General features: G+C 46.5%; 1 protein-coding gene across 6 annotated transcripts in view; it reads right to left on the bottom strand.

Annotated features, from left to right (window-relative positions):
* Positions 1-21,186, bottom strand: part of DVL1 (dishevelled segment polarity protein 1) — a 178,746-nt gene extending 157,560 nt beyond the window's left edge. For 2 of the 6 annotated variants that reach the window (XM_050931460.1, XM_050931468.1), the window contains exon 1: positions 20,734-21,186. In XM_050931460.1, coding sequence (XP_050787417.1) covers positions 20,734-20,903 — 170 coding nt within the window. In that variant the 5' untranslated portion in view covers positions 20,904-21,186. The remainder of the gene's footprint in view (positions 1-20,733) is intronic. The other 4 variants (XM_050931462.1, XM_050931461.1, XM_050931463.1 and 1 more) reach the window with 4 other exon arrangements.
* Positions 21,187-22,778: the final 1,592 nt, after the last annotated feature.

Raw genomic sequence — 22,778 nt, 5'->3', positions numbered from 1 at the left:
CTTGCAATGTTCCCCTCATTTCAGCTGGTCACATTTAGCCCAGGGATTCTTTGCACCAGAGTGAACTTGGTGCAAATATTTAGGCCACCCTTTCCTTGAATACTGTAAAATCCTCTGTATTTGTTCATCAGCTTGCCTCATTCGATTACACTTTGGTGCAGAAACTGGCTGCTTTACCTTCATGTACGCTTTAGTCTCCTCTGAAAACAGGGACCCCCTCAAGATAGCAAGAAAGTCGCCAGCAATGCATGCCCCCCCGCATGCTCGTATGTGCTACGCCATTGAGCTAATGCTCATTAAACCCCACATGACATGACATTAGTGGCACCCGATGCAAACTTTTGGTGCTGTTAATTAGACTGGCGCAGTCAGCCATCAGCTGGAAAGAGTCTAGCCAGCATAAACAGCAATGTTTCCCCCCCTCCCCCCTGCCGCACACCCATGCACAAGTGGGGCACTCGGCACTTATCTCCGCTCTGCCACTGATGACAGGGAGCAAAGAGCCAGAGGCAGAACTGGAGAGTCGTGTTGCTGTGCCGAGACACCTCCTCTCCCATCTCTCTGGCAGGGTTCTCTCCAGAGTCAAGGCAGATCTCTCCCATTCGTCAGCTCCTCGATCTGAAGCACACACACAGGTGACGTGCTTTGAATGCCACAAGCTCTCTGACGTCTGCACGGCAGGAAAGTTGCAGTTCCAGAATAGCTTTGTACATCCTAGGCCCTGGAAAGGTCAGTCTTCCTTGATTTTGCAATCCAGCTAGTGGAAATCAAGCGGATTTGCCAGGAACTTCTCGTTACGTTTCCTCCCAAGAGCATGGGTGTCCTCAGAATCCTTAGTCCATCACTTAAGTTCTTTTCACAGTGGAAAAGGTACTGATGCAAACTCAGAAGGCGCAAAAGCCTGTAACAGCTCAGCCAGCTCTCTGGTGCACTTACAATCCCTTGTAATCGGCTTCCCTCATCCAAGCCCACCAGCATAGTCTGAGCCAAAGCCCACTGAAATCAGCAGCAGCTTTGCCACTTATTTAAAAGTGTTTTGGCTCAGGCCCATAAGTGCGAAGGGAATCTTGTACCGGCCAGCAAATCAGAGGCTTCTGCATAAGCACTTGGCTGATGGAGATGGACCTACTCACATGCTTCAAGTCAAACACATGCTTAGATGCTTTGCTGAATTGAGGCCTAAACGCTCTGGTTAGTAATGGATTCCTACATGTTATGAACTGGTGCTTCGGCACCAGTGATAAGTTCTTTGTAGGGTACCTAACTCCGCCACAGAGATCTGGAACAGAATTTCCATTTACTCAAGCATCTATGGAAGCAGCACTACCCCATCACAGACTGTATGCTAGTTAAGGTAGCCCAGTTACGGCCTAAATGCAAGTAACAAATGAGGGGCTGCTTTGTCCAGTAGACTCTCCGAAATTGAAACTCCTCCCGTAGTGCCTGGGATACCTTAAAAAGAAGCGCCAACCTGACCGGTGCAGATCAGCGCACCTCCACTGGTGCAGATCAGCACACCTCCCGTTGGGAGCCCGCTAATCATGCTGCTTAGTAACAACAGGGAAGAGCACGTGTGTCAATTCTCCCCTTCCTATGTCCCTGCACAGCACAACAATGCACAACGTTCATGCGGCAAAGGCCCACACCCAAGAGTCAGGGCCAAGCTCCCACACACTGAATGTTAACTGCTAGTGGAAATAAATAAGGTGAACATCTCCCATGGCATCAGTCTCTCCCCCAACATCCATATGTTATGCTGCCGTTTAAAAAAAAATGGCCACACACCCCTTGGTATTAGATAAGACAGGTGCATTTCTCTCACCACTTCTAAGATGCTTCACCAAAGTCCAGGGTTTGAGCAGTTTTCCATATTTAAAGAGGGAGGATTATATAAAGTACATCTCCCAAGAGCCTTCATCCAAAACTCCAGAGGATAGAAGGTGTTCTGAGGAGGAGAAGTTTATTAAGCCCTTGGAAAGGGAGACCATCCAAGAGAGGGGAAGGATGGAAAGAGAGACGGGCTTCTTTTGACACTCTGTGGCCAGCGAGCAGTGGGCTTCAGTCCCACCTGGGCGGACGTGAACTGTGGGCGAAGCTGGGTCAGAACCATGACAAATTTCAAAATCACATTAGGCAAAAGTTAGAAGTGAGTAAAAATAAAGTAACCCAGGGACCTCCCCCCACACCTTTCGAACCAGCCATTGAAGACTGACCTCAGGAGCCTGCACAATGCATACTCATTATTTAGCAGGCTCTGGTACCAGTCGGGTGGTCTTTTTAAACTGAAGAATTGTATTGCCTTTTGGTGAGAGAGAGTCGTGGGAAGGATGCAGCTGGGGAGAGAACAGAAGAGTAGGGTAGAGGAGGAATAGCTGCAGGCCCTGAGGGCCTCTCTGGAGTGGTGCTGGGAGGTTAGCATACCCCAGGTCAGAAGGGGACGAGAGGAACGGAAGGAGGCTGCCCCAGGGGAGAAAAGCTCCCCATGGTACTGTCCCCACCCCTGAATCCCACAGGGACTGCGGCACTGACCCCTGATAATGCAGGCCTTGTTATCTGATCCTGGCTGGCCCTCCACATCATCAGAGCCGCTTAAGGGATGTAAGGGGAGCTGGGATGTTTCAGACTACTGGCCAATAGGGACAGCGTGTGGGCAGTAGTTGGATTCTTTCCCCGCAAAAGAGCTGGGCTGTCATCAGAGAAAGGGATGGCCTGGGACGCTGTACCCAAGCACTGGACTTGCATGAATACAGCCCTGAGAAGTGCCTGGATTTTAGATTGGGGGTAAAGGAGGGACACCCCCCCCCCAGCCATTCTGGAATGGAGAGGAGACCCAGCTGCCTCTAAAGGTAAGAAGGTGGAGATTCCTTATGTTTCAACTTGTGCACGGGGTGGAGAGGACGGTTTCCAGCACATGATGCAAGTTTTTTCCCCAGGTGTAGGGCGAGGCAACCTGGCCCACAATCATCTGCATGCAGATGAGAGAGCTTGGAACCTCCCTCTGCCCTAGAAGCAATGCAGAGCACCCCTGGAGAGGCGCACAGTCAGTGCCTCGTGTTTTTAAAAGACGAACTGCTTGTTTTTCCTGTGAACTCATACCAGCCCCTGCCAAGCCTACAGAGCTGGAACAGGACGTGGGTAATGGACCTCGAGACAGAGCTACCACCTCTGGGGTGAGGAGCCAAGCCGCTGTAATGCTGAGAACCACCACTCTGGAGACAGCAGGGTGCAGCTCCTGTGTTGGAAAGGCCTGACCCCTTCTCTTGTTCTCAGGGATGATCGCCAGAGTTCAGCCAAGGGCGTGTCAGGAGCTCGGAATTTTCCCTTCCCATATGCCGGGGGAGCCACCATGAATTGAGAGAACATTTCAAATGCTAACAGAGGCTCAAAGACACTTCCACCGGTGCTGGGGGGTCTGTCGCAGTACTCGGCTGGGAGTGGTTTTCATCACACACGGGGTTTACAGTTTGGGTTCAGTGGCTCTCAGCACCCCCCACTCTTCACATTGTTCAGCCCCTGAGACGTTTCCATCTTTGGTATCTCTAGAGGGCTTGCCCACATGGGACACTCAAGTACTGGAAAATCCTGAAGGCAGCAACGAGCAGATCCATAGGCCCCTTATTCTCCCCTTTCCCCGATTACCAAATTCTTTCCATGTTGCTCCTCCCAAAGGAATTCTGTTTTCTTCTTGTGTTTTCCTCCACTCCCAAGGTTCTCCATTATGCTCCTGACCATTCAAATCCATGGGAAGACACATTTGCTTCAATAGGCTTTGGCTCAGGCCTTAAGTACTAGTTGGGGACAGGAAGACGCAGCCACAGTGGGAAGAGGAGCATCCTGCCTTTAGACACAGCCACTGTCCCTGGCTCTCCATCTCCTGGAGCTCCCTAGACTGGGGTCTTGCAGGGACAACTCTGGCATTTGAGCCCACAAGACTGATTCCTAGCCTGTCTGCTGTGCAGTTGCCCTGGTAAGATATGGCTGGCTAGACAGCTTCTGGGATAACTCCGTTCTAATCCATGACGGGCTTATAGACTCAATATGGAACCCTCTTCTTATTGGGAAAGCAGATTTCTTTTGCTAGCTCCCGCGTATTTTATTATTGTCAACATGCTCCGAAGTGGCTATTTTGATTCCGTTGCCATTAGCTTTCTTTGTACATTACCTGCCTCATCAGCTAAAGTGACAAAGCAGGACTTGGAGCAATCTAAACGCAGCACTGCCTGCACTTAGTCTGACACCTTTAATAGAAGGCCTTGGTCAAAATCAATGCCAAGATGAAACACACACACACACACACACACACACACACACACACACACGAGATCAATTGCTTTGGAACTCTTGGATAAAATGGGACAAGATTCCGTTTGTCTAAAGGCAGAGCGAGGAAGCACCTGTTCAAGAGCTTTTTGCTAATTGCCCGAGGAAATGCTCAGGTGCACACGGAGCACTTAAGCCTGAAAGGAAAGTTACAGCTCAACTTGGTCTCAGTCTGCTGAGAAGGTTAAGACGAGGATCTAACTAACAGTCACGTAGCAGATCCACACCCCACCCAGAACACCAACCACCCCCTGCTCCTACATCCTGCCCCCAGAAAAAAAATCACACATTCCTTCTGAAAAACCAGGAGTAGTCAAGAGACACTTTTGAGCTTTTTAAAGGCCACGGTAGCACTGGCTGCAGAACAGTCGTGTATAGGGTGAGCAGATGTCCCAATTTTATAGGGACAGTCCCGATTTTTGGAGCTTTTTCTTACATAAGCACTTATTACCCCCCCACCCGCATCCCAATTTTTCACACTTGCTATCTGGTCACCCAGTTGTGTAATCATGTCTTCAACAAATCTCACTGGGTGTTTCGACAAGTTACCTGAAGGAGAGTCCATCCCCATCCCAGCATTATGCATCCAGGTTAGACAGCTGGTGAGTAAGTCAAATAATAGTGTTGAAATTAAGAGGAGGAAAATTCAGGCCCCATTAGGAAAAGAGATTTCTTCCAACCCCCAAGTTTACAAGGTACACTGAACGAGCCTGCTCTGGTGCAGGGGCAGGAGATAGAGTCTTTTCATGATTAGGTACCCGAGATGTATCCAATAATAGAACTCATCTGGACCTCTGGCTGTGCAAATAGCCGAGCACCCACAATACACCTTGCTTGGTTTTCCACTGATTAAAAGACTGGTCTGTTCATCTAGGTCTTCCTATCATAGCACCTCAATGTTAATAAGACACACACACACAATTAATTCATACAAGCCATACAGCAGTATCTGCTTCACCTACTATAACAAAAGCAAATGAAATATCAGCTCTTCCTATCTGGCAGGGATTTATTACACGTACGTTTTACTGTGGCATGAAGGCTTGAGTGCCATAGATTTTTATTGGTACTGCAGAAGTACCCAGAGGTCACAGTGTGCTACACACAACAACAACACACACTGAACTGTCCTAGCTCTAAAAAGATCAGACAAATGGTGGGAGAAGGCCAGTATTATGGAATCAGAGTCAGAGCATCATTTGTCTCAGGCCACAGCTGCAATTGCCGTACATGTTTATTCTACCCACGGTAAAGCTGAACCAGGTAGCAATAAAGACGACAGACTTACTAGTTAATGTATGCAAATTAACAATCTGGGCCCTTGGGGAGGAATTCTAAATTGTTAATCAGGAATCCCTATGAATCATTACAAGCATTCAAGACAACAGTGAGAAGGAGACTAGGGTATGGGATAAGTTAACTTGAGGTCTATGAAATCTATGAAGCTGAAACATGCCTTCGAGAAGCACAGATGGATGCCTTTTTCCTCCTGGCAGAAGTACTGTCATTTCCCCATCATGGTTATGAATGGGGAAGCTGTTTTAGAAAAGAAATTATCAGAGCTGGTCACGATTTTAGAGTGGTAATCACTTAAAGCAGGAGTCCCTTGGAGACAGAAGGAAAGGGAACGGAGCTCGCAGGCAAAGAGATTGGGGAAGAAACTTGAAGACTGTGGGGAGGACTTTTTGAAGGAATACAAGGAACTCTCACCACGAGTCTCCCGATGACTCTAGCGGAGTTGAGAAAGAAAACGCCACACAGCCCTCACTTCTAAAGTTTCTTTTAGAGCTAGCTACATGGGCAATTCAATCACTCATTAAACTTCCTTGTAGCCAGAAGGGGGTCACTTGCTGAGCCACAGGTGTGCTGTAACCGCTCCTGTTAAACAATTCAAAGCAAGACAGCCAGTTGGGCCCAACATTGCGTCATTCTGAGAGAGATCATGTACAGTCAATTGATGTCTAAGAAATAGTTACAGAACACGAACAGTGGGGTTACTTTTCTCAACATGTGGATTTTCCATCCAGCAAGTTTTTATGTTCCATGATTCACTGGTGTATCATGCTGATACTGACCATTTCCCAAAACCACTTGACTAGATGCATCATACCCATGGAGAATATTTCAGTGTTGTATCTCAAGTTCCTCTAAAGATCATCAATACGTGGTGACCCTTTCAAGATGCTGTTTTGAAGAAAACTCAGTAAAACAGGCTGGGCTTAGCGATGAGCATTTATATGCAAGAGTGTTTCTACAAGCCACGAATGATCCCTTTGGCACGAGCACAAGCAGGCATTCAATTTTAAAGCTTGCGGGGGTTAACATTTCTCATGGGAACCAGCAACATATTCTGCTCTTCATCGGGTTTCCTATAAAACTCAGTTCTTTGCATACAAGCGATCAGATCATGTGCAACAGCAGATTTATCAAGACACTATGGGGACATGGCAGGCAGAAAGGCATCTGTTGCAATGGATCTGTACATTCAGTATTGCTTATTATTCCCCTGCCCTTTGGGGCTGGTAGTCATAAGGTGCAGCCAGCTACAATGGGATAAACACTCAAAAATTCCAACTCCTGGAGAAAATGTGGGAGAGGCAATTTCAGTTATCAAGGCAGCTGAATTGACACAGGCAGCAAGATTCAAAGGATGACCCAGGCTGGAAGACCAAGGAGAGCATCCTGGCAGCTACCACCATGTAGAACGAGCTAAGAAGTAAATTCCATATATATGCACACTACAGCTATACCACCTCATCAGCTTCCATATGCTTCTGCTGGAGCATAGCAGTTGCAAAAAAGACTGACACTGTAGATAGTTTCATGCCTTTGAGAGGATTCCCCCACAAATTAGATTTAGCCAGGAATGTCAACCCTGCCTGCCTCTCCCCCCCCCCCCAACACACAAAAAAAACTGTGCAATTTCTTGGTTCTCTAACATCGCCAACATCTGAGACTCTGCAAAGCAATCAGAATGATAACTGATAAAGGTGCATACAGTCACTTACCGGCTGCATTTCCAAGTAGAACCCCAAAGACAAGCAGGACAAGCCTATTTTCAAAACCCCCAGGCCCGTGCCCAAAGGCAAGCAGAATCCAAGTCAAATCAACCTGCTGTATTCATCTCCAGTATATCACAGCAATTTTCACAGGTTTTACAACTGCATGTAAATGAATTCCTTAATCCTATCTTTCATCTGTTCCCATGCTATTTAAGGTTGATTTTGAAAATGCAGACATGGATCCCCTCCTGGTGAACCTGCTTTGCTCTCTCTCTCTCTCTCTCTCTCTGGCAGCCTAGAAGGATGATAATTGTTCAACAAATGATTTTTTTAAATAAACCCTATTTAATCCCACTCACGTCACAAATAAACTCATTCTTTACAGGAGCAGTAAGCCCACAGATGTGTTCTGAACCTCACTCAGAGAGACGCTTAATTTTAACAGCTGCACAATCTACATGTGTAGTTAAAATCAAAGGCAGGAAGGCTACCTGCCTACAGGATAGTTGACTATACACACATTGTGGGGGAGGTTTAGTTCTAGGAATAGTAACTAAGTTGTTTTTCTAGCTTGTCTCACAGCAGATCACTAGCCACAGGAAGCAGGCCAAACCTACTGTATCCCTTTGGCATGTTTTCGTAGCACTGGTTTTTAATAAAATGTAACACTCCACCCTCAGAGCAGGGCTGTCCTTGGGATCCATGTTATTGCCACTAGAACAATGGCTGGTTTAATTATTTGATTATACGACAGCTGGACCTTTAAAATAAAGACGTGACTTGCACTATAGAAAAGCATAAGAATGAATCTAGCAAGATACATGTATGCTAGTATGGTTACAAGTGCATAGGCTTTGGTACATATACCTTTATGATTTAGCATTTGCAGGACAATACCACCTACCATCCCCAGCCAAATTAAAAGGTCCCACTTATGCAGGCTCTGTGCAAAAGAATCATCACAGAGACAGACCTTGCTCCTAGAAGCTCAACATCTAAACTAGGGATAGGCAACCTGCAGCACACAAGCTGATTTTCAGCTGCACTCACACTGCCCTGGTCCTGGCCACCAGTCCAGGGGGCTCTGCATTTCAATTTAATTTTAAATGAAGCTTCTTTAACATTTTTAAAAACCTTATTTACTTTACATACACCAATAGTTTAGTTCTATATTATAGACTTATAGAAAGAGACCTTCTAAAAATGTTAAAATGTATTACTGGCATGCGAAACCTTAAATCAGAGTGAATAAATGAAGACTTGGCACAGCACTTCTGAAAGGTTGCCGACCTCGACCTAAACAGATGAGACAGACAAAGCTGGAGAAGGGAAGTTCAACTGCCCTCATTTTATAAACAGCAAACAAGGCTCTAAGCACAGCACACACCTAGCAATTCAGCAAAGCACTTAGTTACATGTCTAACTTCTTACACAGACGTGTGTTTAAATGCTTTGCTGAACTGGGACCTAAGTGAGTTGACCAAGGTCACATAAAAAGTCAGTGGCAGAACAAGCATTGACTCTGGAGCTCAAGTCCCAGGTCAGTACAAGGCATCAGTACTTCAGGCTTGTGTGACTTTTAACCTAGCTTCCCCTCCCTGCCTTAAGGCTGAAAACTCCCTGGACCCAACTGCTGCCTGACCTAGATAGTCAGGCCCAAATTATGCTGTAAGTGATTCCGTTACTCCACAGTGACACTGGTTTGATTGAGAACAGCAAGTGGCCCTCAGTTTTGATTGCTCTCCAACTGACCATGGATTGGGACAGGTGCCAACTTCTCACACGAGGGCCTGGCGCAGACCAAGCTCCATTTCAGGCTGGAGCACACTCAGGAGAATAGGAGCAGGTGGCTGCTCCATGGAACCAGTCAAGGCCCCCATCTGGCAGACCTAAAGAGTGGCCCACAAAGGTTGAGAAACACTGCTGTCAAAACACCATCACAGAAGTCTTATTAGCTACCATTGAATGCAGTAACTAGTTAAAATCACAGCGCCAAATCGAAAGGAGGCTTTGGAAGATTTCCCTGCCTCTGACAAGTTTCTCTCTTCTCATGATGCTACTCAGCCACCTGTTTTACCTACATTTTTGTGGGTGCCGCTCATTGAAATATTGGCAGATCTGACTTTAAAAAACCATCTGTTCCCCTTGGTACTCACAACAACTGCAAATTCAAAACATGAACTAGATAGCTAAGGAACTGCTGACTCAAAGCCCACCGAAATCAATGGAAAGACTAATTGATTGCACTGGACTTTGGCTCAAGCCCTGAGTCAGCAAAGTTGCTGCTCCCCATGTTCTTCAGACTCTGGGCCCTCCCTACAATGCTAGTTAAGTGAGCAACAACAGAAGGGCTATAAAACCTTGTCAAAGTCCTCTAACGTGTCATGCATTCATCTCCTTAAGCAGCCATGTTTGTTTGTTTACATCACGTGGAACAGCTGAGCATGACTTTAAGTCAACTTTGATGTCTGTAGGCCAAAAGAACCTGTTATATAATAGTCCGAGCAAGCAGAGATAGGCACCGTCTGTTCAAATGTACGTACCACTTGAAAGAGATATTTGCACTGGAATGTATTTGTTAGAGAGAGAGGCCATCTAATTTGTACAACATAAGAATGGCCATACTGGGTCAGACCAATGGTCCATCTAGCCCAGCATCTTGTCTTCCAACAGTGGCCAATGCCAGATGTTTCAGAGGGAGTGAACAGAAGAGGGCAATTATCAAATGATCCATCTTCTGTCATTCAGTGCCAGTTTCTGGCAATCAGACTTAGGGACTGGGGCTGTGTCCCTGACCATCTTGGCTAATAGCTATTGATGGACCTACCCTCCATGAACTTATCTAATTCTTTTTTCAACTCAGTTGACTTTTGCCCTTCACGACATTCCCCTGGAAGTGGGCTCCCCACAGGTTGATTGCGCGAACAAGTACTTCTTTGTGTTTGTTTTAACCCTGCTACCTATTCATTTAATTAGGTGACCCCTGGTCCATGTGTTAGGTGAAGGGGTAAATAACACTTCCCTGTTCACCCTCACCACACCAGTCGTGATTTTATAGATATCAGTCATCTCTTTTCCAAGCTGAGCAGCCCCAGTCTTTTTTAATCTCTCCTCGAATGGAAGTTGTTCCACACCCCTAATCATTTTTGCTGCTCTTCTCTGGACCTTTTCAAATTCGAATATACCTTTTTTGAGATGGGGCAACCAGAACTGCATACAGTATTCAAGGTGTGTGCATACCATGGATTTATATAGAGGCATTTTTATATTTTTTCTGTCTTAGGCCTGGTCTACACTGGTGCGGGGAGAGATAATCGATCTAAGTTACTCAACTTCAGCTATGTGAATAACGTAGCTGAAGTTGACATACTTAGACCTACTCACTGCAGTGTCTTCACTCTGTCTGCGCCTCTTGCAGCAGTGGAATACAGGATTCAATGGGAGAGCGCTAGCTGGATCCATCGATCGCGTCTAGACTATACGCGATCAATTGACCCTTGCTGGATCGATCGCTGCCCACCGCTCCAGCAGGTAGTGTAGACGTACCCTTAGTTTCTATCCCTTTCCTAATGGTTCCTAACAGTTTGTTTGCTTTTCAGACTGCTGCTGCATGTTGAGTAGATGTTTTCAGAGAACGATCCACAATGATTCCAAGATCTTTTTCTTGAGTAGCAATAGCTAACTTAGACCCCATTATTTTATACATATAGTTGGGATTATGTTTTCCAATGTGCATTACTTTGCATTTATCAACATTGAATTTCATCTATCATTTTTGTTGCCCAGGCACCCAGTTTTGTGAGATCCCTTTGTAACTCTTGGCATGCACCTTTGTTGCATGACGGTATTACCATTTAAGACCCCCAAGCCTGAAACCCCTTGTGCCTGAGTGGACTGCTGTGCCCATGTGGCATTTAATTGAAGTAGGGCTCTGCACTGGGTCAACTGTCTGTATTTGTCAAAAAGCTGGAAGGTCAAGGCCTAAACCTGCAGTTGAGAGCTATTCATTTAGTTTATGAAAATGCATAAAGTCCCCAAGGTTAAGAAGTGATCCGAACCTGTTATGTTAGAATACAAACTCTTAGATTTGAGTAAGGAATATACCAAGCAACCTATTTGCAATCTGGACAGATTCTTCCATTGCTAGAGAATAAGTTTCCCAATCATGACGGCTATTGAGTTGCGTGAATGATATTAAACTCCTCTTTTTTTCAGTACTAGTGGAGTTCAATGTTGCACTACAATTCCAATAATCTTAGCTCAGCTAAACAAGGTTGTCTGGAGGGATTAAAAATTCACCCATTAATTTTGTTCCGATGAGGTCTACAAACTAATGGGCCAGATTCCCAGCTGCTGTAGATCAATGTTTCATCATCGATTTGTTCACAATAAAGGTCATAACTACTTAATCCTCAAACTGTGTAGGCAGGTAAATATCATTCCTGGGGAAATTGAGGAAGAGATGTTAAGGGCTTGATTTGAGAAGTGCAGAGCACCATCTACCCCCTGGAAGGCAGGAGGAGCAGCAGGCACCCAGCTACCCTGGAAACTTGGCCTTACGGCTCCAATTCAGCACAGCATTTCAACATGTTTACCCACCCGGTCTAACTCCATCCTGGCCCAGCAAAGCACGTGAAGCAAATGCTGAAGTCTCACAAAGTCAGTGGGAGATAACCATAGCTAGGATTCTCAAAATGGCCTCAAGGAGTAAAGGCATCCACCTCCCATTGAATTCCTATTGAAAGTCAATGAGCCAACTATTTCCTTTGACCCCTTTGAAAATCAAAGCCCACATGCGAAAAATTAAGCATGCGCTTAAGTGATTTGCTGAATTGGGATTTTGATGACTTCATCAGTGCCATAGATTGAGTCATAGTCAAAAACGGGATTAGAACTCAGGCCCTCTTTACTCCAATGGGTCCACCCTCTAGCTAAAACCTACACTACCATTTCAAGTACAAAGAGAAAGATTAGTAGGAAAAACATTGACAGACTTCGCATTTCCTCAGTGTTGTGTAGCAGTAACCTGACATTACTTTCACAGATTGAAGCAAAGCGCAATACTATATCAACTTTCAGTCCGGTGGATCCCCAGACTACTCTAATTCCATTTAAATTCATGGGATGGAGCCCCAGTGAAAGGAGCTGGCTGAGGCCAGAAGAATACTTTAACCAGGGAGTTTCTGCTGGATGATTTATGAAAGCAGAATGCAGTTACTCATATTCAAAGTGGTCACAACTCCACAGTTAACTCTCCTTGGGGAAGGGTCTGCGGGACCAGAACCCGGTCTGCAGAGCCTGGGACAGCTGATGAACCCACATTTCCACCAAGCAGAGGGCACACAGAGCCACATCCAGGGAGCACTGTGAAGAATATGCACCACAGGAAGTGCCACCCAACGGATCCAGAGTTACAGCACGCTGGGGTTTTCTCATTGGCCCATGCTCACTATTTAACTCTGGGGGGTATGCCAGGAAGTTGTCCAGGCAACCACCCAGACTTTGAGTTTGCTGCGACTCCAGGCCTCACCTCACTTTCTGATTTCCAGTCTCGGACTCCAGCCTGACTCTGACCCTGACTCTCGCCTAGCAATTAGTCAGCGAGCCGGGCTCAGAGTATCACCTCATGACTGGCCTTGTAGGCAACCATCCAGCCATGAACGCTAGGCCAGGCTGTGCCGCCTTCACCCTCGTCCCTTACATCTGGTCATACATTTCACCAAAATATGAATGCATGTTAATGTTTCTTTTGCAGCCCAGACATCAAGTGCCATTGAACTAACATTTTTTGCCCTGGAGTATTTATGAGCAAGACACATCAAAAACTTTTTAAACGTATCTTTTGTTTCTATATTTTGTTCAGTTTCTTGTTCCCAAAAGTTTTCTAACCAGATCTAGTGTTTCCTGTTAATGTGGTATATGCAGAATTCTCTGTGACTAGAATGGAAAATGGCATAAGTTTTTAACTACTATATGGGGGCAGAAGTGGTGGGGTTTTATTATTATTAAATGATGACACTTTTCTAGTGGGGAGAGGACCTACTTTTCAAAAGCTTTTATCCCCTCAATTTTAGAAGAATTATGGACAAGAGATGTATTTATGAGCTCAAAAAACTTTCAGTACCTAAAAAAGTTGTTCTGTATCTCCGCATAGATCCATTTTTCAGGCTAGAGGACTTACATAGAGTCAGGGAAAGCAAAGACACACCCCATAGAAAGTCTCCACATGAGCGTATGCAAAGTGAACCCCTCATACTGGAAGATCTTCCACCATGAATTGTCTCATTCTACACATCTCCCCCACAGTATAACACCAGCAAGACGGCGCCCCTTTAAGAGGCGCAGTACAAAGAAAAACCATAACTCCTCACTGATACAGGCTCATGCATCAGAAAGATCATGTAAGTGAAGATCTTATGCAAAACTGATAGCAACATCTTTCAATACAGAGATACCAAAGGGGATCCAGAAATCAATCCTCTCTTTACATCCTCCCCAAGAACATACAATAAACAGAACATCACTTCTTGATTCTGCAGATCCTGAATATCCTCCAGAAGAATGGCAGAATATATTCTGGTTTCTTGTACATTGGGCAAGAGGATTCCAGCAGCAGGTCCTTGACAGAAAAGGTTTGTCTTTCAGTACCACCATTAGGGGACAGGAAGACAAGCATCTGTTCCAACCCTACTGACATATTGGTTAAACGCCTAGGAAATGAACAACAGGGCGGACACCGTGGAGCATGGGGCACATTCATCAATATAAACCTTGGGATGTGGCCCAGGTTACGCGTTGTAGATTGAATAGTTCTTCCTCTGTATCTCTCTTGCCAGCAACAATCCTGTCTTGCTGTGTCCTGTGCTAGCTAGTAAGGGGCTGGATAAAATGAAATCCCAACATGTGTTACCATACATTTATCTTAGGATGAGAATGTTACATGCAATCCTGTAATTAATTGCTTTATCTTTGAGTTGATTGCTTTCATAGTTTCCAGCTCTAAACCACACATTATTGGACAGTGTTCTACAATATAATAAATCACTAGGTTTTTTCCAGAGCTTTTCCTTACAAATATATGTGCTCATCTGATATTATGGACACTCCATGTGAATAAGCTGGATTCTGAGCTGTAAGATCTGTGCAACCATCAGAGTTTAAATTAAAAAAAAAAAAAATAAAAATTCCAAAAAAAAAACAAAACACCACCACCACCACCCCTCTAACATAGTGTGTTTATTCAAATTAGCAATTGCAAAAAGAAATCAGTGAAGTTGCATTAGACAAAGGACTGCAAGGACGCATGAGCATAACTTCAGAGTCAATACTATTCCAATGGATAGGAAATAACCTATTGTCTCTTACTGTGAGAGGCGAGGGGGGAAAATAAAAAAATCAGTTACTGTAAAACACCAAACAAACCAGGTGACACTGCTCTTCAGCTAACAGACACAGGCCATGAGCAGCAGATTTTTTCAGAGACTGAGAGCACGACCCTGCAGTGTCCTGAACACCCTCACCTCCCACTGACTTCAAAGGGAGTGGAAGTTGTCAGCAATTTTACATTAGAAAATAGGCGCTCTAAGATGTCTTGCAGCTACAAGGCAATATTTACATTCATATATTATCGTGAGCTATAGATATGAAAGTAGCAGGAAAGTACTGTACCTTCAAAGTATAGACAAATCCATGCCCCTACCAGCGGGTGCAGAGGTCATCAGGCATGGGAGATGCATTATGAGCCCGATATAAGCAGACTTCAAGGGATGTTAAATTGTTCTATATCATACCTGTGCATCACTAAGGTTTACACTACCATAGCTGACTGAGGCTGTAACATTAAGTACTTTGTGCATTAGTAAATTAAGCCCTAACTCCAATCAGAAAGATCCCTAGAACCTCCTCTGCCGTGCTTTCCGACCAGCATGCTGAAGGCCAGCCAAACACTCAGCATAGATACATGAAACAGACTGTGTAACAAGGCCCCTGTTCTAACACCACTTCTCTCTGCCCTAAATAATGCTGGTCATTCCAGGTTGGAAACAATTCCATGTATACATTATTTCTGAACACAGTTATTTATTACATTATTTCAGGATCCAGGAAAGGCTGGGCCATAATTACAACAACATGTGCAGTATTGCAGAGTCAGTTCCTGATCGCTGGCTTCGGAAGAAGGCTCCACTTCTGCACAAAAACATTTGCCTTCCTAACACAAGAACTACTTTTTATTCCATATTGGGATTTATAAACTGCCCTGCCAAGCAGTCAGCTTGCCAAATTATAGCTCTGCATGGCCATTGAGCAGCAATGCCAAGAACAGAAGTCTAGAGCGAGAGAACTCCAAACGACAGGAACATTTCAGTTTTAAATGAAATCTTAGAGAACAGGAAAAAAAAATTCCTCAGGGAACATTTTCAGGGATGTTCAGAGGAAATCAGACAATTATTGTGATTGTTAGTGGAAACTGTAGATATAGTTCCCTGTTTGCTATTGAAAAAAATGCACCCTTCAGGGTACAAGACTATAAAAACACAAATCCACATTTACTGTTAATACTTTGTCCTGACAGACAAAACGCAAATTGGTTCTTCAATTCCCTCTGCTTTTCTTATGTAATTGTGTTTATAAAGGAAGCAATAAAAGCTTAGTAGGACCAGTAGACAAGGCTGATTGATCGCATATTGGCTTATGAGAGACACTAGCCCTAAACAGGAGCAGACGCTACCCTTACTGCGCCAATAGCTTCCTACTCCAGTGCATCTACAACACAACATAGCTTTAGTCTTTAGCCATTCATACAGACTGTATCCTGAAATGCTTTACAAAGTTCCCCACCACAGTTAGAGAGTGGAATAATCACAGCAGGAGAGAGAAACAGAGGTACACAGAAAGGAGAAACAAACTTGTTTTCATGTGAGATTTGAAAGCCGGGGATGGGGAGGAGATTATAAAGTGGAAGAACAGAAAAAGCTGTTCCAGATGATAGGAGCTGCACAGAAGGCTCTTGCACCAACTCTGCTGAGGGGTGAGATAAAAAGGAAGCTGGTGCTAATGGACTGGGGACAGGAACAAAGTCAGAGGAAAGACTACATTGGTGTAATTTACACCTTTTAGTCCCACGACACCTAGGATTTACTGACGTTGGCCATGAGCTGACAATCATATGAGCAGTCCCACTGAAGTCAGCGGGACTACACACATGCATATAGTTAAGCACGTGCATCAGTGTTTGCAGGATCAGGGCTTTAGATTGAACCCCATCGACCAACATATATAGTTTACACACCCATGGTATCCCTCAGATCAGAAACGAGCTCATTGGGTCCAGGAGTCTAAAGGACATGGCATCTCTACATTTGGTTCAGAGAAAGTCTGCAGTTTCAGATGGAGCAAATCCAGGTAGTGACATTACAAGGCAGACAGTTTTGAACTGTATCCTGAAATAAGATAACTACTTGCTTAAAGAATTATATATACACATATATATACTCTTTCCCTCCCCCCACCAATGAGCAAACCCCAATGACTGCCCCAGTCACCAACTGCATGATGAACGTGATGCAGAGAAATGAGCCCTGCTATAAGATGATGACAGTTTACATCAAGAAGGGAGGTGAAAAGGGCATCACTAGAGGATCACAGTACCCCAGAATTGATAAAATTCAGAGGTCACAGAAGGAAAAAAAGACAAGTGACTGTGGTGTTGTTAGCCCTGTTAAATGTTGCATCAGCTCTTCCATCAGAGATCTGATTTTATGTTGGTTTTCAACTTAGCCATAGAAATTCATTGTGAGCTGAAGTTTAGGAAAGATAAGTAAATGCCCTTTAAATTTACACACAGACCCGAATCTTGCAGTCAGATGCATGCTGGCAGACCCTTCTACCCTCAAAGAGGCAAGGATTGAGGTCATATCTTGTTATATATTATTTAGAAACTTCAACAGGGGTTTAAGCACAAAAACTTTGACGCTTACCTTTAAACAACTTCAGCTTTTACAGAAAAGCATCTTGCAACAAAACTAGTGCTGATGCATGAATGGACAGTCTAGGGAAGACACAATGTCTGCCCCAGATGCAGTGGACATCCACAACTCCCGCTGAAGAACACAGGAGTTCTGGATGCTCTATACTTCAGGATCAAGCACTTCACCAGCTGACTGCTGCTACTAGCCAATAAATACAGCAATCCAAACTGTTAACATTCTGTGTTGTGACCCACACAGAGATCAAAGGTTCTTATTTAATTTCGGGGAAAGAGTGCAGCAGATTATATTTTAAAAATCCTTATTTTGGAGAGTTCCGCCTCCCTCTATCAGAAAATTTTAAGATCCTCTAGCTCACATGCTGGGTCTGGCTTTTCTTTTGCTGCTGGTTCCTGAAGCAGAATATAGTAGAAGCCTTGGAACTGTCAATTTTTCAGCACACATCTGCACATAGGCACGTCAAACCGTGGAGTACCAGGTACCGCATGTGAGCGGCAATGGAATTAAGTTTTATCCTACGTACTACATACACAAGGCAGCAGCAGTTAGTGACCAAGTATGACCTTTAGCTCTGAGTTTGCTAGGCATATCTTGCTTCATGTTATCACCTTATAATTTAAGCTGGTGGTGTTAATGTCTGTGAACCCCATTCACAGACTTGTAGCTTTGCAATTTGGAAAAGCAAAACCTTTCCAGTTCCATATTACAAGATCACTAGGACACTCTCTAAGACAACGTCTTCAACCAAACACCCTCATATTTCCCACTGTACGAGGCAAGGTTCCCCTGGTATCACCAAGCTGCGACTCCACGCTTCACTGACAGCACAGACAACTTAACTGCAGCCTGACACGTCACTTATACAAATATACGATACAATTTATACTTTGTAATGGACAATATTGTTTACTAAAGGGACACTAATTTGACGGATCCAAAATCTAACTGTACATCTGCAACTCCTCACTCTTATGCCAATTCCATTTTCACAAGCAGGCAAATGGATCAGATAGAGATGAAAATCCAGGCAGTAAGGGAACTGAAACAAACAAGAATCTTGCGCAGGATTTTCTTGTTAACTACTATCCTTCACCTGGACAAAGAGCAAAGGCAGCACTACATGAGTGACTTTACCTGCAGTCCCAACAAACTCAGAATTCAGCCTGGTTTTACTGAGGTTGGATCACACACCCGAAGAGCTAGCATTTTAAGGCTATCCCACAATACTGCAGCACCCTTCATGTAGAAAAATGTAAGTTTAAGGGATAGGCAAATTTTATGCTTGTCCAACATGATATACATATTTTTAATTTGTACTCGATTGTGCTATTAAAAAGCAAAGTACTTCAGAAGGCCCAACTGGCTGGTCTAACATCTGGATCATTTCACACAACCCCATGTGTTTGTTTTGAAATTAATTCTTAATGTACTTTTTTTCAAAATAAACATTTCCAAATTCTAGGAAATAAATAAATCAGTGCACCAGCAGCTCAGTAACAAACCAATATAAACAAACAATCTACACATAAGAAACACCCTTCAGCATAGAAACATGTTCCAGTGCTGATGGAGAAACAATTGGAGAAACAAGCTTTGGGGTTCGAGCTTTCCAGAAGCAATAAAGAGAATATCATTTTAAGATAGTATGAATATTACCAATGGAGTCATTTTAGATACCAGGCACTATATTCATACGCTTATTATGTTAGTGATGCTATAGGCATTGCATCACACACGTTATTTTTCAACAAATGTTTCATCTATCCTCTTCCAAACGCAATCTAGAAATGCAGAGATGTCTTGCCAGTGATAGATGCAGATACGAACATCCAAGACCAAAAAGTGCAGCTGTGTATTACAGACGGATTACTACCCTTTGAAAGCTGATTTATGACAAACTGTCAAAGGGCACTGGACTCTTTTTTATATTTATATATGAATGCAAACAAATTCAAGTATACAAACCCCTCATATGGGAGGGAAAGCTGGGCCAGAAGTGTGTCCAGCACACAGATCACATTGGAAATCTGGGCTGAGGACTTCTGAAAATCTGGCCCCTCATCTTCATCAGCTTTTATACATTCTGCACACTCTTGGGGTGAAAACGATCACTTCCGAAAGGAAACAGCTACCTGATGGGTGCGTGCAAAGGTGCTTTTGCTCTTGCAAAAGTGGAAGGCCTTTTGAATACGTCCATTAGCATATTCTTGGTCATGTCTTTTATGCTATATTATTGGGGTGTCCTGAAGACTATCTAGAGCAGATGTGTAAGGAGACAGGACAAGGTGACAGGAGAGCGGAGATGCTCAGTGTGCAGAGGGCTTGCTCAGCGGGAAACCAGCCAGTTACCTAGCGCCAGGGCAGAGTACTGGCCTCTCTTTCTGGGTGATTAGCTGGGTATTGGGAATGGAATTTCTCCCATTTCCCCAGGGGAGGCGGGGGGTGTCCAGGACGCAGCCTGGCTTCCCGGGACCAGTGGCCTGGAGGAGGAGAAAGGCTTTTGGCCCAGTCTCCCAAAGGCAGATCCCTGCACGTGGGAAGGGCCATGGACCGGTCTCCCTGTGGGTCTGACTTGGGTAGGGGGATAAGGACCCTCCCTTGCCCTCTTGTGCCTGGGTACCGCGGCAGGAATCGCCCCAGCCCTTGGCACTGGGAGATGCCCTGTCCCGCTGCCGGGGCACAGTCCCCGGGCAGGGCCAGGCCCCTTATGCCCAGCTCCTGGGTGCGTGGCCCTGAGGGCAGGGAGGGGGAAGCTGCCCGCAAGCCCCCCACCCGCGGGGTAATTGGCGCCCCCCCGCCCGGGCAGTGCTGGGGCTGTATTGAAGGAGGCTGCCCCGGAGCCCCCCCCCGGCCCCGCCGCCATGTTAGTAGCTGCCTCCCCCGGTCCCTGCAGCGGCGGCGGCCGCCCGGGCCTAGCGCGGAGCCGGCGCCGCGGTGCCAGGCTCCCCCCGCCCGTGGGGGTGACAAGCTGCAGCCCCCCCCAGTGCTACCCAGCCCCGCTGGCTCTAGCGCTGCCCCAGCCCCCTCCCCGGGCACCCCTTGAAGGGCAGCAGCCCCTGCCCCCCCCAGAGGCAGCCCCCGCGCCCCTCCCCTCGTGTAAAGGGGGCACCCCCCCAGCGCGATCCCACCCCCCCCCGCCACAGCTGCTGGGGGGCTGCTCTCGTCGCCCCATCTCCCAGCCCTTGGGGGCGTTTGCTCCATCCCCCCCCATCAAACAAACGCCCCTCGGACCCTTCCCCCTCCCGCGAAGGAAAAGCCCCCCGCCTCCCGGCGCGGGGAACAGGTGCGCTCCGCTGCGCCGCTCCCGGGAGGGGTTTAAAGCCCATCGCAGCTGACAGGGGAGGGGGAATATTTGGGGCCCCCCCCATTTTGGGGAGTGCCTATAACAAACAGCGCTGGGGGGGGGGCGTTGCACACGCACTCACCCGAAATCCTGGTCCATGGACTTGAAGAAGAATTTGTAGCTGTGCACGGGCCGGTTGCTGAGGACATTTTTAAAATCTGTCAAAGTGACTTTCTCCGGGGGGACGGGCAGCTTCACCAGGTAGGGGGTCTCCTCCTCGTCGATGTGGTAGATGATTTTAGTCTCCGCCATGGGGGAGGGGGGGAGGACGCTTCCGAGGACAAGGGGGGGGCCGGGGGGGGCCGATCCAGCCCAGGCCGGGGCTGCCAGTCACTCCCTGGGTTTCAGCAGCCCCAGGCCGGCGCGGCTGCAAACAGGAAGGGAGAGCTCGGCTCCTGGCTATTGCACCGGGGATTTCATTCCCTGCACCGCTCTCTAGCTGCTCAACGGGAGAAATGCAAGCGGGCCCCAGCCCCGGCCCGGCCCGGCGGGCGAGGAGAGGGGGCACAGCGGGGGCGGGCCATGCCCCGGAGCTCGCCGGAGAGGCGAAAGCCGCTGGAGGAGCCCCGCACGCAGCCGGGAGGCGTTTGGAGCCGCCTCCTTCCGCCGCGGCAGCCACCAGCTTTTCCCAGCTGCTCTGGGTGGGGAGCGGGGAGTAAATCCGCTTCCCAGCCTCCTCGGTGCTGCCTCCTCCCCCGGCGGAGTTAAAGGGGCCCCGTGTTCGCAGCCTGGCCCCTGCCTTTAGCCGGCACAGGGGCCAGCCCCGCAGCCGGGTTACCGGCAGGGCTGCTCCAAAGGCCCCTACGGACCCCGCACCGCGCGGCTGCCCAGGGGATTTCAAAGCGGGGTCCCGGCTCCGCCGCTTTCCCCTGCAATCATGTGACGCGCCGGTCCTGGCTTCCGAGCCGGCGTGGAAACGTGATCCGCCAACTCCGGGAACGAAATGGCCCAGGTCGCTAGTCCCCTGCCGGCTGCCTGGAAATAGACCGGGGGGCTGGTTCCTGGGCGGATTGAAATGGACAAAGACAAAAATCTTCGTAACGAAACAAAAGTGACAGCGGGTGCCGTTTTGAGGCTGGCAGTCTTGACTGAATTGTAGCTACACTAAAGGCATTTCACGGGTTTATGGTTGCCATGCCTGGAAACCTGATAGTAAAGCTATAGTAAATAATCAGCTCGCTTCATACCTGTCATTTCCTGACTGAGAGCGAGTTACGGTTACACAGGAACATGGGGCCAGATGTAGCCCTCCCTGGCTTTCAAATAGCCCTCCTCTGAGTCCTCTTCATGCGAGCTGCCCCCTTGACTCCAGTAAAACGACTAATGAAGGGGCAGCAGCTGAGCACCTACAGTTTCCATTGAAATAAAAAATCAAGCTGCTCTGTGTATCTGCCTAAATATGGATCTGGGAGCATAACACATTAGGCAGCCAGGGTTGAAAATGTTGGGCAAATTTTGGTGCCCGGCCCATTCGCAGCCCCTCCACCTGCTTCTCTTCTGCAGATTGCTCTGCTCCTTACAGGACTAACCTGTGAGATAAGGACACAAGTGGCACTAGCTTTGCATTAATAGTTGGAGTAAAGGGAAACCAACGAATGCTGGAATTTAGGCAAAAAAAAAAAAAAATAAAGAAAAGAGCTTGGGGTTAAACCAAGCAAGAGCTGGTAAAAAGGAGATTTTGGTAGCTGCAGAAAAATGTGTCTTGTGCTTTGTGACGGGAAACAGCCAGGTACAGAAAGCAGAGCAGTCACTGGACAAATCAGGGTTGTTCCTTCCCTTTGTATTTCAACAGAGCTGGGTTGATTTTTTTTCTGTCTAATCACCATGTTCAGTGTTCCCCTGCTGTTAGTACAAGTTGTCATGGACCAAAGCCTATGCTAATAAGAAAGCAGAGAGAGACATTTGCCATCTTCAGAAATCTTTAATAGGTGCTGATTGTATTCAGTGTAGATACTGCTGGGGTGGTTGGCATCTACAAAGCTTTTTACCTGTCATAAAAATGTAATCCTTTCTCAGACGTCATGGAGCAGTACAACGAAAGCTCTCCCATGCTTTGGAGTAGCTTTGGTCCTACTGCTCCAGGTATGAGAGTGGTGCTTTGGAGCAGAGTGGTGGTCCTCTGGTTCT

This window comes from Gopherus flavomarginatus, chromosome 21 (genome assembly GCF_025201925.1).
Source record: "Gopherus flavomarginatus isolate rGopFla2 chromosome 21, rGopFla2.mat.asm, whole genome shotgun sequence".
In the NCBI taxonomy this organism is placed as follows: Eukaryota; Metazoa; Chordata; order Testudines; family Testudinidae; genus Gopherus; species Gopherus flavomarginatus.
Note: the sequence above shows the minus strand (reverse complement) of the source record. Positions and strands in the feature narration are given on the sequence as shown.